Here is a 19,783-nt window from a genome sequence, read left to right on the forward strand (position 1 = left end):
AAATAAATGAAATTCCTAGCTTTGTTATGTTTCAATCTCTCGCAAGTCATATGACGTAATACCTGTATATTTTTATCATAGTTAAATAGTGATATTTTAAAATTATTTTATTAAAAAAGATACAATTTCGGTCCAAACGATAGGTACCGTATAAAGACTTGTTATAACAAGACATCATCATCACCATTGGCCTTATACGCCTGTTTCAGACGATTTACTCCCAACAAGACATAAGATACTGTAAACATATTCAAACTATTCTCGAAGTTCACACTGCCAGATCATCATCCGAGTAGAAAGTACCTTAAGATAACAGTTATGTAAACAAAACGGAGCAAAACACTATCGGATAGCAAACATATCACAAATACACATAGGTAGGTACTAACTACAATGATCAACGTAACCCGACCTGCGTATGCGCCTCTATCACACGATACTCTGTTATTTGACTTTCATAATTTTACTTTTTTTTCTATATAATAAGTATTATTACCACCACAGCTTTTTCTATAATGTCTATGATTACATAGAAATACAAACGATTACATACATAAAAATCTGTTCGAATTAACCTTTGACTGGAGCCACCGAAGTTTGTAAGAGTAGCGTTATGTCAAAAGGTGGGCTTTACCGTGTGAAAATGGTATTTCGCGATTCCTTTATGAGGGTCCCATTATATCCCTTTAGCTTACAGTAAACTTGACTGAACAGTGAACATAAGCTAGTCTAAACAACTCTACACTTATTTCGTAAACTTCATGTAGTAGGTAAGCCAATCTTACTGTTCCTGTTTTTTGACGTGATTATAAGTTTGTAGCCTAGAGATAATAATGTCATAACGTCCTAACTTCTGTTTTGTTTTTTTTTGTTTTTGGTCCAATAAAATAGGTTTTCATACGTAATACCTAAACCGTGGCGTGTCTTGAGTCGTGGTAGCCCAGTTGGAAGAACGCTTGACTCTCATAATGAGTTCGCAGGTTCGAATCCCGGTTGATTTTAACCAATGATTTTTAGAATTTGTTTTAGAATTTATGTTTGGATTATAAATGATTATCACGTGCTCAGCGGTGAAGGAAAACACCGCGAGGAAAACAAATTTTCACCCTAAGGTTGCCTGGCAGAAATTGCTGTTTAGCAATAAGGCCGCCTATTGTGCTTATGTTTTATTCGTATGTTTATGTCCTTTATATATGTTCTTGTGCAATAAAGTATTATTGATTGATTGATTGATTGGAAATCCATATTCCCGAGAAATGCGTTTCGGAGGTATGTGACTTAGTTTGTATTGGGCTGGTTTTCCTTTTGCGGGTTTGAACATGGTTTGAAAGTCAGACAGGCAGTCGCTTCTGTAAAAACTGTACCTGTCAAATCGTCAGGTTAGGTAAGCGCATCATCATCATCAGCCGTACGACGCCCACTGCTGGGCATAGGCCTCCCCCAAGGATCTCCACGACGATGTATGAATACTCCTAAACAAAAACAGCCTTCATACACGGGGCTATATTGCCTTATCCGATATTAAGTCAAGTAGGTACGGTATTCATATAGAAAGTTAATCATGGTTACTTGGAGGCTGTCTTCCGGTCCATATCTAACTGAGACACCGTCTAATTATTTCAATAATGACACACATTGTATAACAGGGGCAATTTTCTTAAGAAAACATCATTATCAACTGGAGGCCTCCAAATGTGGTACACTCAGCAACACGGTGCCGCACTCATAATAACGGTATGTGGGTACAGAAGGTTGGTGGTAGGGCTGGCAGAAGAAGACCTAGAAGGACGCACATTGACCAAATTGGGCACCTTTTTAGAAAACGTTTAGTACGATCTACTCTGAACCCGCGTGCGTGTATGAAACGATGGAATTCCATAATATCTGCATACTGCGGTGGGAAATAGATGAGTGTAAAAATCTCGGCAAATTTCATCTATTCATAATTTTTGACACGACACAACTGATACCACCAGCCCGGTCTAGAACAAAAATATTTATTTTATCGGGAATCGAACCTAACACACAAGCACCATACGAACTACCAGAGCTAATTAGTCATTGATATGCTGACACATCCTCTCTCTGTCTGTACCGCGTAGCATTCCAGTATGTTGCAAAGATACGCAAAGCTATAATTACCAGCAACATCCAAATATGGTAGATGTATAACTAAGGAAATGCCTGAACGCGGAGGGTCTAGTACTATCGTAGTCCACGTTCCTCCCGCCTGCGCCCGCGCACGAGAAAGCCGCATATAGCGCAATAATGAGCGGAAGTGACATCTCATTTCCGCTGGACACGTGACCTGAGTGGCAGAATTGTTTATGTAATCCACCATCGATCACAAATACTAACATTAGTTTTTATTTATTGAGCGCCCACCACCATGAACCATGAATTCGACTTTAGTTTGAACTAATGTTTAAATTATAGATAATTGATATATATATATTTTTAATTAAAATGGGTTTGCCCTTGACTTCGTTCTTCCACGAGGAGAAGAAGAGATCGACGTGATTCACGTGATTCCCAAGATTTGTACCTGGATAATGGCAATAGACTCGCCTCTATTACATGGGATTTAAACATATCTGGCAAGCAGTGGGTGAATACACTATACAGGGTGTTAGTGACACAATATAGAAAATTCTGAGGGTTGATTCAGACCATGATTCTGACTTGAAAAATAAAGTGTGGAACTGACAATAATTAAAAAAGATTAAATTTTCATAATTTTTCCGAAATTTCGCTTGATATCAACTCAGAATCACGGTTTGAACCATCCCCAAAGTTCTCGTTAAGGCGTCACTCATGATTCAGATTCAGCTCATGATTCTCAGTTAATATCAAGTGGAGTTTTTCATCGCACAATTCCAACGGGAAATTTCACTTAATATCAACTGAGAATCATCCCCCAAAGTTTTTGGTGTCACTAACACTCTGTATACACCTCTGCCTACCCTTTCGGAGTACAGGCGTCATGCTATGTTATGTCTTTTCAACCCAGACCCACGGAATCTCAACCACATATAGTCGCCTTATAGCGAAAACTACGTACAAAAGCCCTTTTGAAAAATCACATTCGGATGTCTTTTTTTTGTTAATAAAACCTCGCAATAGACTCGCTAGTTTCAATCCAGGTAAAAAAATATGATCTCAATCTTTACGTGGATTAAAATTAATTGAAAGAAATCACATGAGAATGTGATTTTTCTTAAAGGTTGTTTTCACTATATAGCGACGACATGACGTTTCACGGAAATTGTAAACATCGCTACGCACAAGGGATACACGCATTAAATAACTTCATAAACCGCGCAAATAGCCTCCGCCCTCCACTAATTACTTCCAATTAAGGCACAATTTACATGCCCAGCAAATGACAATATTAGAGCGATCATGCGGTGAGAAGCTTCCTCCATCGCCCGGTACAGTTCACTCACCCGCCGTGTGACTGCCGCAGTAAATGACATGCAATTATCTGCAGAAATCTTGCTATTAGGTGCCTAGCAACATTCTTTACTATTTCATTTCACTTTGGAGAAATAACCTAAAAGTGAAAAGAAAACAAAAGTCAAGTGCTTTTATCAAAACGGTTTCTTGTTTTAACGATAAGCTTTCAAAGTATTCTCAAAGATTCATCATCTCCATAGCCTTATCCCAGTTTCACATGGTCTGCTTACCTAACCTGAAGATTTGACAGGTATTTTTTTTACAGAAGCGACGGTCTGTCTGACCTTCCAACTAGCGAATGAAAAGCCAGCCCAATACAGGTTAGGTCACACACCTCCGAAACGCATTTCTCAGAAATGTGGGTTTCCTCACGATGTTGTTTCCTCAAAGGTTATAAACATTAAATGATATCTTGAAAATTATTACCATCAGAAATCTAATATACACAAGTATAATAAAAAGCATGTCGCTTTATTGGTGTATCTATTGATTAAAACTACGGTACAGCAGCGGTTTGCGTAACTGACAGCATTCATTGACACCATTGCGTACCTTGTCATAACACGTACAAACGTACAGAAATATGTAATTGTATTGTACCGCTTTTCTAAGTACCTACCTACGAACTAAGCACCTTTTTCCGCGTCAAAAAAATTGCTTGCAGCGGCTCCCAGCGACAATGCACGCTACTTGCGCCTGCGCACATGTCGGCGCGGCCGCAGCGTGGGAACACATCACATATTGTGGCTTTAACCTCTCTTACCACGCATGAATCAATTTGCACTCTATCACCAACAGATAAAGCTTTAAGAGGAGCACGTATCAAACAAGTGGATCGAAATGTTTGTTAGTTTGTTTTAATTAATCTGTCCATTGTTAGCGGAGCAGTTTTATCACATTGTGGTCTTGCAATTTGTTTATTTTATTACAATATTGTTTTTCGTTTGCAACACTTTCGTGAATACAAACAATTCTTACAACTATAGTATACTATGCTGTCTGGCATATAGGTATAAGCAATATAATAGTCGGGCTTTATCCTAAGTTCTTTATTGTACATTTGCCACGTGGCAACTACTTAGCCAGACAAGTGGGGAGCGCTGAGGACTCTGACCCGGTAAAAAAATTAAGACAGCAGTCCTGAGGGTGCCCATTTGGGCGCGAACCTCGGCTGGCAGCATCAATGTCACCACTACACATTTGTAACTTGTCAGTACAATTCTGAAATATGTAAGTATACCTACCCAAGCTCAGGGTTATCAGCTCGTCTCATAAATTAACATCTTTATTGTCCTATAAAACTTAAATACCAATCCGTAGCAACCCTGACCAATTTAACGCATAATTTGCTGGTACCGTTATAAGATCGCAAGGTTTAACAATTAGCCGATATGAGAGAGCTTGGAATCGGGGGCGGATCCCCATTGTCTGATGGAGAAACAGACTCCGGTGTCAAGGAAAAAACGACTCGGAGGCGCGCATGCAACCGTGCTCTCACACCCGATCGAGCTGCAGCTAGTGAAAAAGTCCCCAGCCTTCAGGCACTGCTACATGAGAAAACGCTTCTTTGAATCTTCACATAACAATTTTAATAAGTAATTTAGATCCGTGATAACACCTAGATCCCGTTTACTCCTAATAAAAAAGTTCTTGTCATCGTTCATTGGATTATGAGATGTCTATGCCATGCTCGTTTGAGGGACCACCCTTATATTGAGTCTAACTTTTGTTGTCTACTTTTATGAATTATAAGATTTTAAATTTGAGAACTTTTACCAGCTCCTGATACGCTCAGAACCTCAAAGTTCTGACATGGCTCCTCAATGCACATACATATCAAGATTACTACTGATTTTATTAACACTGTAAAATAGAATTAAGTAAGTAATTAGCAAGTTATTTCATATTCATCATTACCAAAATTATGAGTTTCATTATACTTGTTAATCATTCCGAATTTCTATATTTGTGCTCCTCGTTTTATTTTATCTTCTAATTTCACCCAAACACATGTGTCGTATTTGAACGTATTCACACTACATATCTCAATGTTGACGCCTACTCTGCGCGTACGCAACCAGTCATTATTCATAGCTACAACAAGCATACGCACTAATCCGCGCTCGTCAATTGTCGCCCTTGCTTCCGTGTGTAAACACTAATCACTTTGTTCATTTTGCTAAAATTGTAAAAAGTACTCACTTCTCTTTTAGGAAACTTTCTTACGATTCATCTAAGAAGGTATATTCAGTAGCCTACGTCATGATTTCATCATTTATATATTTATCATAGTTTTCTATTTAAAAATTGCAATTGTTTAAGTATGTAGAAACCTACTAAGATCAGCAACAAAAGATAATTCTCATATCGCCAGTGCACCTGTTCACTTTAACATCAGCATAATTTGTCTGTCTAACGATCTCGAAAACCGAAAATTTTGAAACTCTCCCACGACCTGGCACTTTCCATTGCGCGCACAATGTTCACTATCTGTTAAACCATAGCGTCGTTCTCATCTTTGTGGCCAACAATGATACCCTATCTGACTCGGCCATCAAATGTCAGTGTCACCTTAATTAGTAAGCCACTGGTAAGCACACTGCCGAACAATGTCGAAATCGCCTCATTGTCACCACTTCTCACAAGATTAGACGAATTAATATGAATTAATATCGAGGAAGACAATATACCACTACAAGTAAAGTACTGAGAAATAACACAAAAACTGTCTCATTAGAACTATATGGGAAGCATTATACTATGAGATATATTTCAGAGATAATACCTATAGTTGCGTGCTTAATGAACTGTGACAGGATGCTAGAGATAATCATCAAGTTAAATGAAGAGAATCAATTAGTTGAAGAAAATAATGATACCAAATCAAATGCTGGCATTTCCTTAATGCACAGAGATATTCAAATTTGTAAAAAAGTTCCAAATTCCTGATAAGTCACGGAATCCCCGAGCGGATACAGTAGGAAATATATTAACACGAGTAATGTAAAAATGTTGTTTAAAAATACATGCTTAGATAAGTTATCAACAGTAAGTCAACAGTTGCTTCCTGTCGAGCTGTACTGATCAATCGTTCTTTTCTCATCAACATTATGGTCGACGTGATATTGAGGAAACTTGACTATTAAACGTGTGAAAGTGAAATGGTAAATAACGATGCTCCATCTCGTTAACGCGTTACTCGCAACGTGGTATATTATTGTAAATATGAGATATATTATTGTAAATACGGACAATCTAAACGACTTTGAACAGAATTAACCCATTTCACTTGATTAGCTAAACATAGTAGTGGCTGAGGTAACATAACTAAGTACCATTATAAATCTAAATGAAAAATACAATTTAAGAAAGGGTCCAGTGGTCTCACGACAAGCTGATTGAATAACCATGTAGGCAATCAAATGGCACATCTCCGTGATGCAAGCGGACTTATTATCTGAAGCGATCATCTCTAACAACATTACGCGTTGCTTGCCAAATCAATTGTGTTACATACTTACATGTAATGATGTACTGTAGATGAGCAAAACAAACAAGGAAAATGAAGGTCGTGTGATCGGTAACAGCAAAGGCAAAAGGTCATGATTTAGAGTAATCACTGATAAATAATACATATGTTGGTCTCATGCATGACTCAGTACGTAACATTCTCTGTTGCATAACATTCACTTGGAACAAAATTGAAACCAAAGAATTTGGTAAGACTCGAAACGTACATAACAAACGAAAATTACCTACATACTTAGGTGTCAAAACAGTTACCACGTTGAATTCATCAGCAAATCAATCATACCACACACCACAAACATTTTACAAGCCAACTGAAATTACTTAATAGTGATGCAAGAACAATGTTAAGTAATGACTAAAAAAACTGAATTTCTTGGAAACAATATATGCTTGTCTTTTCTTTCTTCTTGATAAAAATCAGTAAGGTTTTATGCCGCCGTACTTAAATAACCTATCACAGTCGTATTGGAATCGAAAGTTGATGGTTCCACCTAATTAATTTATTAGCAAATTCAGAACAAAATTTAATGATACATCACGAAGTCCTCGTGTTAATCCTTAGATGTAATATGTTGATGGTACTGACCGTGCGGTGCGAGAGGTCGGTGACGGAGTCGTGGCGGTGCTCGAGGCTGCCGAGGCTGCAGCAGGAGGCCGACGACGCCAGGCTGACGGAGTCCGCGCGCTGTCGGTGCGGGGACACCGCCACGTGCTTCAACATGCTGGAACAACAGAAGATATATTTAACATAAGCTCACAACTATATCCCAATTGGGATAGTCAAAGGTACATCCATCGTTGAACTAACTAGATGAACTAAGTATTCGCACCTGACGGAGCTTTCTATCAGACCAACGTATATTTTAATACAACAATAATAAAGATTCAAAAAATACTCAAGCTTGTACCCAAAATACAAATGGCGTAATACGAAGAAACAACAACCCTTAATAACTTTTATTTAGTAAACATAAGGGCGTACGTAATATATACTATACCACATACTACGAGTATTTAATGGTACATCAACACAAAGTCGCTAGTTGCCAATATTATTATTACACACAAGTAATCGTAAATGTAATCATAAAAGGCATGGCGCATCACTGAATCCGGATTCACTGGAACCTTGAACTATCCGTTGTGGAATACCGACGTAATGTAATCGAACGCAAGGAGCTTAACAAGTGGAATTCCCATAGCATCGTCACATGCAACTTGCGCGTAATCATTATTTGCCTCTTCTTCTTAAGGCGTATAAATAAAAATATTTCGACTTCTTAGTGTTCTAATAATAATAATAATAATAATAATAAAAGTTTATTTCGGACTTATAAAAAAAACATCCATATTTGTTAGTAACATTACAAACTTAAATCTAGTATTAGTAACAAATAAGTAATCGAGGCCGGTTGGACCCCCGATGGCGGCAGACTATACTTGTTTGACTGCGTGCAGTCGTATCCATCGGGCCAGCAACCGTGAGTCCCACCGGTCCGCCAGCGCGCGCAGTATGGTGTTGGGGCTGTCGCGCGTGCGGCGCAACATGGAGGCGCAGCGCTTACGCATGACAGCGGCAAACCCATCCGTGCGAGCCTCCGCGAACATTGCGGAGGCGCTACAGTAGCGCGGCAGCCCCATCAACGCAACAGATATCGTAATTTTCAGTTTAATATGAAATTAAAATCACTATTACAGAACATTACTAAGTCGATTTTTGTTTTGTTAATTTGAAATCATCTAACAAATGAATACAACAAAATTGCAAGCTCAACACATGTTCATTTGTGGTCGAATCTGTCGAAATTGACAGCTCGGAGCCCACATGCACCACCCTTGTTTTGTTAGAGCGCCGGATGTTCAGAGTCTATAAGTACCTGCTTTTATTCCTATTGTTAGTAGGAAACATCCTTAAGTTTGAATCCAGATTATTGTAATTTCATAGGTTGGCATTTGATCAAATTACAGGGTGTATTTGAATGAACTTAAACAAAAATAGTTCTGTAAAAGTAAACAAATTAAGATTAATGGTGGAATGAATTATAGTAAATACTAAACTTGAACACATTCAACAGCCTGTGACTGATGTTGATAATGATTGATAGCGTTTTAATAAGACCAATTTGCATAATAGTTATAGCTACCTACAAGAGTAAACTAGAATTATGAGTGTCATAATGACTTTAAATGTTTTAAGTAATTAATGAAGAAGTAAAGGTCGATATAAAGCGACGTTGATGCGCGGGCGCAAAGGGCGGGGCTGCACGCGCATCCGGGATCGCATCTGCTGAACAATTTAAGACGTTTTTGCTTAAATTTTATTGTCTGCTCGTTTTTGTGACGATCACAAACACTGCTGGAAGTTCCTGTCGTGATTCTTTTCTCAGTAATTGTAACCTAATGACTCTTAAGTACGTCGTATATTATTACTTTTAAAAGAAACTTTCGCGTCATTAATATACTAATAATATTAACACTTCCTTTTCGAATACTTGATAAGCGCGAGTTATTTAACTTTCCAATAATAATCCAAATAATTACTAATTACGTATAATTTGTTCCGGAACCAAAACGATATTAGAACATCATCAACATAAATTACAAATAAATTATTCAAAATAGATGATAAATAACTACATACGCATGCGTAGGTAAATGATTTAATTGTAGCTTTCGACCGACGGTTGCAGTACAAATTATAATTACAAATTACTTCTGTAATCTATCAAAATTACGAGCACTACGCTTCAAATACTGATACGCCGTGGCGAGTATCTGCTAGATACTGATACGCTGAACATTTATTTCCTTGGAATTTGACTCATCAATTTCATAACACTTTTGTAATTACAAATGCATAGTTATAAACCTCAACGTTTACCTATTACCTACCTATACCGTTACCTATTATCTCTGTTTTCTAATTTACACTATCAAAGGTAAAGCAAGAGTAGCTGATACCAAATTCCCACGTTCTTCTGATGACATAAAACGCAAACTAATTACAAATGCAAATCCAACTAAACGCAAATCAATAAATATTCAGACATTGCAATAAAAACGCGTCATTACTTTCGCATATCGCACGTTGAAACTAAGTTTATATTTAAATTACTTTGTCGGAGGAGAAGAATCCCACGGACATTACCGGTGATGCCATAAACACAAATACAATATCACATTACATGTATAGCGATTTGGTACTAAAACCAAAATCGATGGTAATAATACTACCGGACGTGGAAACCAGCGTGGACGAGCATTCACATACACGGAATGTGGATCAATTATACAATTTCAACTGGCTCTTAAAATCATGGTCACTCTCAATCTCATCTCCAACAATAATGAGTAGGCTTATACTTTTGAACCAGTGAATTATTAGTCTAATGTCTACTACTAACTGAACAACATGTGAAAATATTACGGTCCTAAGTTACAATAGAGTACCTATATACAAATCTACGATAGTTTTTATTCGGAAATCTTACCGATGCATGTAAAATATTAAAGCAAATATTAAGTAGTATGATGAACATAAATCAATCAGAGTCATATTTGATAAATTAGATAACAAAATAGAACTGCACACATCTTAACAAAATACGTACATTATATTGAAACAACATTGTACCTCTATGCGTAGTAAATCAATTGAGTGACAGTTATTACAATTCAAACGGCTTGTTAACATTTACGAGTGCTTTGGCGAGGCGTCTGACCAGCATACAATGGAAACACCTACTCGAATCAATGTTAATACACTATTTGACATACATGAAGATGGAGCACTTATCCATATAAAAAAGATTCTTGGCCTTAAAATGTAATATTATAACCCATAGAGCATCACGGACTTCCGCGAATATAACCCTCCAAAGAACATGCTCATTAAACGTCGTTTAAAGCCATATGTTGATATCGCATAAATCTAGAGACAATTACTAATAAAATAGGAGTAATTACTTAAATATGTAGGACACTTCGTATCACATGAATAGATTAAGTACATTACGTCATCAACAGCTGTTATAGAAACACAACAAAGATAGCTGAATCGTTCGACTTGGTGAATTCCACGTTACTATAGATGGAAAGCTAGAAGGAAGTGCGGTTAACGGTAGTAATGATTAATTCGATTATTGTTCGTGTTTCAATTACAACAACCTGCTATTATGTTTTTACTCACTCCGGTTCAGTTAATTAAAATTAAACGTGTCAATGTAAAAAAATATTATTTGTAGCAGTTAAAATACTCTAGAAATTGATAAAACTAATGATTTGCTATCCAGAGACGAGACTTCAAAATTACCATTATCCAAAACAAAATTTTAGTTTTGAAATCTCGTATAGGCCGTTTATATCAAACTATGTGGGAAGTTATTACACTCGTTTAGGTCTCCACCAAATATGGCTTCACAGCTGAACGCCAAACGTGAACCGATATTACAACAATATTTATAAACAATGTAGTTAAACTTATATGGCGAGACACCTTGATATTATATAATGAAATATTGGAATCCAAATTAGAATTAACTATTAAATATTTCAAATACGCACAAGTGTGACATCATGACATAAGTTTTAAATGCCAAGTTGTGCAAAACAAAGAAACTACTAATGACATACATGATAACAATGACATAAATCGCAGTTGCATCTTGCAATGGTTGTACCAACTATAATTGAAGCAGGTAATGGACTGAAATGCAAGACCGCAAATCAGCAGCCGTATACAGTAAACATGTCGGATAAATTCACATCTGACGTGTTTCCAAACACAGAACAAAGGGCGATCCGAATAAGCCATGGAATGTGAGCTAATGTAAGGAAATAAACACACCACTGTAGCCTGTGGATCACCTTCCTATAAACGGTATAAACTAATAAAATTATTTCTGGAAAAAAATGCAATTAAATGAAATGCACTAAGATGTGCAATATTAGTGTCAAGGTAATAAACAATGTTACTACCCCGAATAGATAAGTAATCTATTTAATGATCTAATCATGTATTTAAACACCTACGTAAGTAAATACAAACAGGCCGTGGCTCAAAATAAATCAGCTAATGACAACGACTTCCTTCACAGACGTTATGTTAGTTTACAAGCTCCTGTTAAATCGGGAATCAATGTCAACGCAAGATCGGATGTTATTGTTGCAAGGGAGGGGAAGTTTGTCAGTACAAACTTACGCAAATAGTATTAGCAATTAAATTCAACTATTTTAATGGACGTAATCATAGCTTATGCACACGCGTTTCCCTCGTTGCGGGTGGATAACAGGTGTTTCATTTGATATGTTCTGGTTCTGATCGCGTAATTCTAAGAACCTATTAGTACCAACAAAGTATCGAGTACGCTCCATCGCCTGCGGATTGACTCACATGTTGATGCAAGCATAAATCAGAGTGGAACTGACGGCCTGTCATATCGGAGGATTGGCTAACGCAGCCGCTGGGGGAAAAACTGAGTTCAAATGCACTAGTTGACAGTCCGAAATATGATTTCAATAGGTCTTAGGTTACCACGCACCGCGGGCACAATTTGCATAACCGTTGATAGTCACTAAGTAGCAAACTGCAATAAATCATATCTTACGAAAGACTTCATGTTTAAATATTTTATAGCCCAACATTTTACTCGTTCACTATCTTCACATACGACATACAGTTGAAAGCACGATGATTAGGAAACGGTACCGCATCCGACAACTAAAAATTTTATGGACGTCCGAAGCTGCGCTAAATATGGGATTAATTAAAAACCTTAATCTGTAGGAAGCTGTTAATGCACGGGATGTGGACGACGGTATGTTCCAATCACGGATAGAAGAGATAAAATTACTAATAATTGTCTGTAGTTGATGAAATACTTGGTCGATAACTGGCTTACTCCAGTTTACCCGAATGACATCACACTTGGTACGCTTCAGAACCCCCCGTATCATCAAGTCTAGAAACTATGTTGAAGATTTAACGCTGTCGCATTTATCAAGTTTCATACAATGAACGTCGTCTAAGCCTTCAATATTTTTTTCGCAGCGACATATATTTTTCCAAAAAACGCCTAACAATTTGCATAGAATACAAAAGTGTTCCAACCTTGGCAATGTTAGGTCGATAGCATTAGATTTGGTGCTCGTTAGTATTCACCTCGTTCCTGATGGCTGTCTGTTGACGTGAAACCAACAAATCCATTTCCGGGATACAAGCTACTACGTGTTTATTTTCTTCAGTTGCTTTTTGAATCTCATTGAAGACATCGAGGTTAAGCACACCAGGATTCTTCCGAATCATACGCGCTGTCAGGATTTGCAGTTTTGTTGACCTTATCCTTTCTGTAACAGTGATTATAATTCCACACAACACTGAAAAAGCTGACAGCACGTAGATTCCAAAGAATCTGTACCTGCTTTTAGTAAATGTACATAAAGCCAACTGAAATCATGAATGTCATGTCGCATGTTTTTTACTTATCTGGAAAATTAATGTTTTTTGGACAAAAGTTAATTTTCATTAGTTTTTGAATCTGTAACAACTAAGTAAGTAGTAACATACAATTTTCACTTAGGTGACATTGACTTGTGAGACATATTAATCTTGATAACGGTTAAAACATGATTTCAATTTGTTAGCTAACTTAATTACTTTGTACGCTATAATCTGTAATAGATTTGATAATAGTTTCTAATGTAAGTAAATCCATTAGCAACACTGTTTAGTGTTCTAGTAACACCGTCGGTTGAGTGAAATCATTTATTCACAACAACATAAATATTCGCTATTAAGGTAATATGAAGTACCTATTGTAAAATAAAATCTATACATGTTAGTAATTAGAGGCTTAAATATCGAAGATATGAGCACTACTGACACCGATATGCAAACAAGAAAAATGGAACAATCCTTCGAATATGTCCAATTCTTACAGTAATAGGAGTAAAGATGCGATGCTTATATTAAGTCTTCATTACCGCCGATCTCACGCGATACGTATCTCGCAATCTGACGTAAGCATTATTTATCGATTAATTTCTCATTTAATGACATATAGTAATAATAGTAACACAGAACCTAAGTATTTCTTGGATTTTATTTTTTTGGTTGCATTGGAAAATTCCGATGTGCCAAAAATCAGAGATCACGCAATAATTTTAAAAAATTAAATCAAGAACTGTATTGATATTAAGTATGACAAATAATTTACGCCTGCAGCTAAATATCAATATCGTGTTTCCATCATCTCTACGCTGATTATAATGACCCATAAACTATGACATATTGCCCGCGACTTGCTTAACATGTTCCGGATTAAGAAAACAATCATTTAAATCCACGAAGGCAATTTGAATTAAAACGTTGGACCCCCAGTCGCACGGCTGTCCTAATACTGATTTATTGTCAAATAGTAATTTATTTCTATCAACAAAATGTTAACTTGTGGGTTCCATGAAGGCCAGTCTAATGAGTCGTAAAAGTATTAATTTTGATCGCTGGATTAACCAAACACTCTGTGTTAACTAAAAGTATAACAATCAATAGATATGGCATTTCCAGATTTCTTTGCATATAGTATAACACAATTTTCAACCATACTAACTCAAAACCTAACAACTTAATCAAACACCACAGCTTAAATAAAAAAAATACAATCAATCTAAATTCACACAACCACAAAAAAAATCCGACATCTTAAACATGTAAAATGATAATATTTCATCATGTCAAATGTAAACCCAAATATGGTAACCACAAAATCAAAATTCGCGACATCAAAACCACAAGACAACGGATATAAATAGCCCGAGGGTTTGGGTCATCGTCCCGAAACACGAGCCTAAAGCCTTACACAGACAGACGGACAAACGAAACGTAATATCTATTGATAGTATTCCAGGGTGAATAAACAGACAGGCTAAACCGCGTGTAATTTTTTTTTTATTTTTTTTTTATTTTTCTTTATTAAGGAAACAAACAGCTTACACAATAGATACTTAAAGATATAAACTTATAATTAAACACATTAAGCCAAAGCAGTTTCCACCGATGTATCTAACATATATTATATTTCGTTGCAAATTGCGGTGAACTAGTCTATAAATTATATTAAGTTATACTGTTAGGCCCAAGAATTAAATTAATAGGTACAAAAAGAAACGTCTGTAAACAATCCCTCTATATCTAAGCATTCATTATATATCTATCTATTACATGTTTTAATCATTTCAGCTACATTGTTTTACAGCATTGATAAAGGCATTTACCTTACTAGAAAATATATCTATATCACCATAAAATCCATCATAGTTTAAACATGCTCGTACAATAAATCTATTTCTGGCGTAATTGGTGGCTGCATTGGGAATAGAAAAAATTCTATTTGAACGCAATCTTGCAACTGGGCACCTAAACGCAATCTGACTAACCAGGTATGGGGAATCTATTAAATTATTAATAATTTTGTATAAATAAATTTGATCTCTATGTTCCCTTCGCTTTGCCAGAGATACAATATTTTCAAATTTATGGTTCTTAAATTTAAATTTTAACCATCTAATAAATTTATTTTGAATTCTCTCTACAGCGTCAATATACTTGGCGTATTGTGGACTCCAAACGGTTGATGCATATTCTAGCTGCGATCGAACAAGTGAATTATACAATAAAATCAGCGTCTTGGCCTTTTTGAAATTTTTGCCTTGACGAAACATAAAACCCAACATTCTGTAGGCTTTAGAAGTAATTTTGTTAACGTGTGAATCAAACAACAGCTGGCTATCCAAATTTACACCCAAATCTCTCATCTCGGATACTCTACTCAGAGCTTTACCATCAAAATTGTAGGTAAAGGAAACTGGTTTTTTCTTTCTTGTATATGTTATTATGTGACATTTATCTTGATTTAGATGTAGTTTATTATTTGAGCAGTATATGTATAATCTATCGAGATCTGCTTGCAAATTGTAACAGTCTTTCTCCGATTTTATAATAGAAAATATTTTTGTATCATCTGCATATAAAAGTATATTGGCGTGATTAAAACACTCAGCAATATCGTTTATGAAAATATTAAATAGTAGGGGTCCAAGGTGAGAGCCCTGTGGCACACCAGAAGTAATCGGGATAAAGCTAGATATAAATCCTTTAACAGCTACAGCCTGAGTACGATCTCTAAGATAGGACTCCAGCCACCGCAGCAGATCGCCATGAATACCGATATAACTAAGTTTTTGTATTAGTAACGTGTGGGATATTTTATCAAATGCCTTTGAGTAATCGGTATACACAGCATCCACCTGGCAACCTTTATCCATAGCCTCGAGTACCATATCAGTAAACTCTATTAGATTGGACTCTGCAGAACGCATGTTAACAAAGCCGTGCTGTTGATTCAAAAGATACTGTCTTACCGAAGGAAACATAGTATCATATACTATACGCTCAAAAAGTTTAGGGATAACTGATAATTTTGAAATTCCACGGTAGTTTCTAACATCATGTTTGTTACCACTTTTAAATATAGGTACAACTAGTGACCGTTTCCATTCAGTTGGCATCACTCCTAGATGTAAAGATAAATTAAAGAGATTACTAACCGGCACGGACAGTTCCTTACTGCACTGCTTAAGGAACATAGGATGTATCCCGTCAGGCCCACTACCTTTAGTCACATCGAGACGTGATAAATATTTTTTCACAATTGGAACTGTTAATGAAATTGAGCTCAACAATAAGTCACTAGAAACCACATCTTGCATATTTGAGAGGATGGAAGAATCCGGCTCGAACACAGACTGAAAATAAGTGTTAAACATTGTGGCTATTGTGCTACCATCCGATGCCTGAACATCATCAAGATACAGTACATCAGGTATACCGCCACTCTGCTTCCTCGAGTTCACAAATGACCAAAAATATTTTGGACTAATGCATATATTGTCTTCTGCTCTACAGTTATAAGTATCATAACACTCTGATTCTAATAATTTAGTTAGTTTGCGAAGTTTAGAAAAATGATTGTAGTCAGACTGTCGTCCATAAATCTTCCATTTTCTGTGAACCCTAAGCTTCTTATTTATAAGTTTGATTAAAGATCCAGAGTACCAAACGGGATATCTCTGATCCGTCGTCACAATTCTAGTGGGTACGTGCTTATCAATAATATCATTTAATAATTTATAGAATTTTTTAACTGCTAAGTTAATGTCATTCATAACTAGATGCGTGTTCCAATCTACTTTGTTTAGTTCAGACCTGATCACATCATAGTCAGCAGCATGAAATCTACGAGTGATCCGAGGGGCAGGACGTAGATTATCCACTAAAAATACTAGATTTATACTTATATCCAGGGACGGGTGATGAGCATCCTCTGGCAAGGCTAAAGGTTTCGTACGCTTAACAATACAATTACTGCAGTTTGATAGGACCAAGTCGAGCAGTCTATCGTTCCCATTAGGAATACCATTAAATTGAGACCAACTTGTCAGCATTAAAAATGAGTGCAATTGAGATGTCAAAATATCGAAAGTAGGGTTCTGTAGAATAAATATATTAGAGTTATTACGGTCAACATCCCATAATCCATGAGTAATATTAAAGTCACCCACAAATAAAAACATATTATTTGGATATTCTAGGAAAAGATCCGAGACATAGTCTAACCAATAAGATTGATATACTGCCTGGTTCTTGCTTTGTAGGAAATAACAGCAAAATATAAATAAATTGGTGGCCGTACGACCCATTTGCGAGTTCAGATTGATACAAACATAAGATACATCAACATCCACAGTGTCCGGGAAAACACGTTTAGGTCTCACATCTACTGCAAGCCCACGGCGGACCGCTATCATAGTTCCACCCCCCCTTGAAACCCCCATTCGCTCGTAATCGCGGTCTGTCCTATATACGCTGTACCTACTATCGAACAACTCCGAGTCAAAGATACCGGGCAGTAGCCATGTTTCCGAGATACAAATCACGTCGTAATTTTCATTTAATACATTTCTCAAAAATAAATTAGTTTTACCACGCAGACCACGAGCATTCTGATAATAAATGTTTAAGGTCATGGTGGAATTAAACGTTTCAAATATTGAAGACGAATTATAATGATGCCATAACCATTTTTATATAACATTATAATTATAACAATCGGTATGCCAGTTAAGCAATTTTGTTTAATCAAATTTTTATTGTTTGCTAAACGCCTAATCAAATTACAACATAGTGTTATTTTAACAGATTTTATGAATACACGTAAATAGTAGTTTACAATAATACCTATTTGCCTTAATATATAGTAAAGATTATTTATCCTTCTCATTATTATTACAATACCGTGAATGCAGCCATCAATAAACTAAAAACTAAAGACAAAAAAAATACTTATAAGATTTTGTTTAAACAATCTTCTGACGTGATATACAATATTTTTGATTTGTCACTACGACGAACCATGACAGTACAGTTACGCACCCAGCAGTACTGGTATCCTTTCTCCCTTGACAAAGATCTCGCTTTCTTAAATAGCATCTTATTATAAGCGGAGAGGTGATCGTTGATGTGGATTCTGTTCAGGTTGCCGCTGAAACCTATTTGCGATGCAGTTAGGTTTTTAATTTTTCGCAAAGCCGATATAAAGTCATCTTTTTTGTATCCAGATTGAAACTTCAATATGATAGGTTTTACTATATTACTGTCTGTGTCATTTTTGACAGCCACACGAGTAACAAAATCAATGTCTCTGCTGGGGTCCAGTGCGTACCCACAGACCTTACCCAGCGAAGAAACAACCTTGAGTAGGTTTTCACCATTGACTTCGGGCACTCCATTGATTTGGACGTTAGAGCGACGCACCCATTGTTCGCCTTTTCTTTGCTCATCCTTTACATTCCGCAGCTGTTCTTTCAGAACCGTGATCTCAGATACACAAGCCTCCAGAACGTCCACACGTTTCTCAACATCACTAACTCGTCCATCAAGATTTTCTAATCTGGAATCAAGCGAAGTTTTCAATGCTGTCAAGTCGTTTCTAACCTGGACCAAATCGGACTGTATCGATTGGATCGCCGAAAGCTGATTCTGCATGTCTGAAAGCTTATTCAGAATGGTGTTTAAAACTTCGTCCTTAGGAGGGCTTGCTTTGGGAGCGCAGCTTGGAGTCTGCAATATAGCACTTTCCTCGGGCACAGCAACAGTGTTAGTTCCCGAACCGGAGACCTTGCCTACTGACGACAGATTGGGGTCTTCAAGGGAAGCCGCCGAGATGCGAGCAGGAGCAGGCATAGTTCGGGGCGAGTCCGCTGTCATGTTTAAAAGTGAATTTTCATCACGACATGCTGCACATCTCCAACTGCTTCTTCCTGTTCCGAGACGGTTAAAGCCACGTTCCGTGATACCACCACAGTGAAAATGGTACTTCTTATTACAACAAGAGCACTCGGGCCCCTGACCAACCGATTCTGAGCAAGTTGCACACTGGGTTGTAAACATCATGATATGCAAACGCCAATACCGTGGTACCAGTCAAAGGCTCAGACGATAGTATCGCTTAGTATCGTTTGGGTATCGTGGTAGCGGTCGACAGATACCGACTCGTATAATTCGCGCGTAACGTCCGCTCAGTTGTAGCGCAGCGGAACCTGCATCAGATCACCACACAGCGCACCCCGGATCGAATCCCACCGGCAAGTTAGCACTTTTTCGAGCAGAATTTCTTTCAGTACCACAACACTTTAGTCACCAAGACAACACAGGTGCGACGGAAACAGATAGAAAAAATCC

At 37.0% G+C, this 19,783-nt stretch overlaps 1 protein-coding gene across 1 annotated transcript in view; it reads right to left on the reverse strand.

Moving 5' to 3' along the window:
- Window positions 1–19,783, reverse strand: part of LOC126370336 (uncharacterized) — a 63,665-nt gene that overhangs the window by 33,726 nt on the left and 10,156 nt on the right. The window contains exon 2 of the mRNA XM_050015200.1: window positions 7,574–7,709. Within this exon, the coding sequence (XP_049871157.1) occupies window positions 7,574–7,708 (135 nt within the window). The 5' untranslated portion in view covers window position 7,709. The remainder of the gene's footprint in view (window positions 1–7,573; window positions 7,710–19,783) is intronic.

The sequence above is a fragment of the Pectinophora gossypiella genome, chromosome 1 (genome assembly GCF_024362695.1).
Source record: "Pectinophora gossypiella chromosome 1, ilPecGoss1.1, whole genome shotgun sequence".
Lineage (NCBI taxonomy): Eukaryota > Metazoa > Arthropoda > Insecta > Lepidoptera > Gelechiidae > Pectinophora > Pectinophora gossypiella.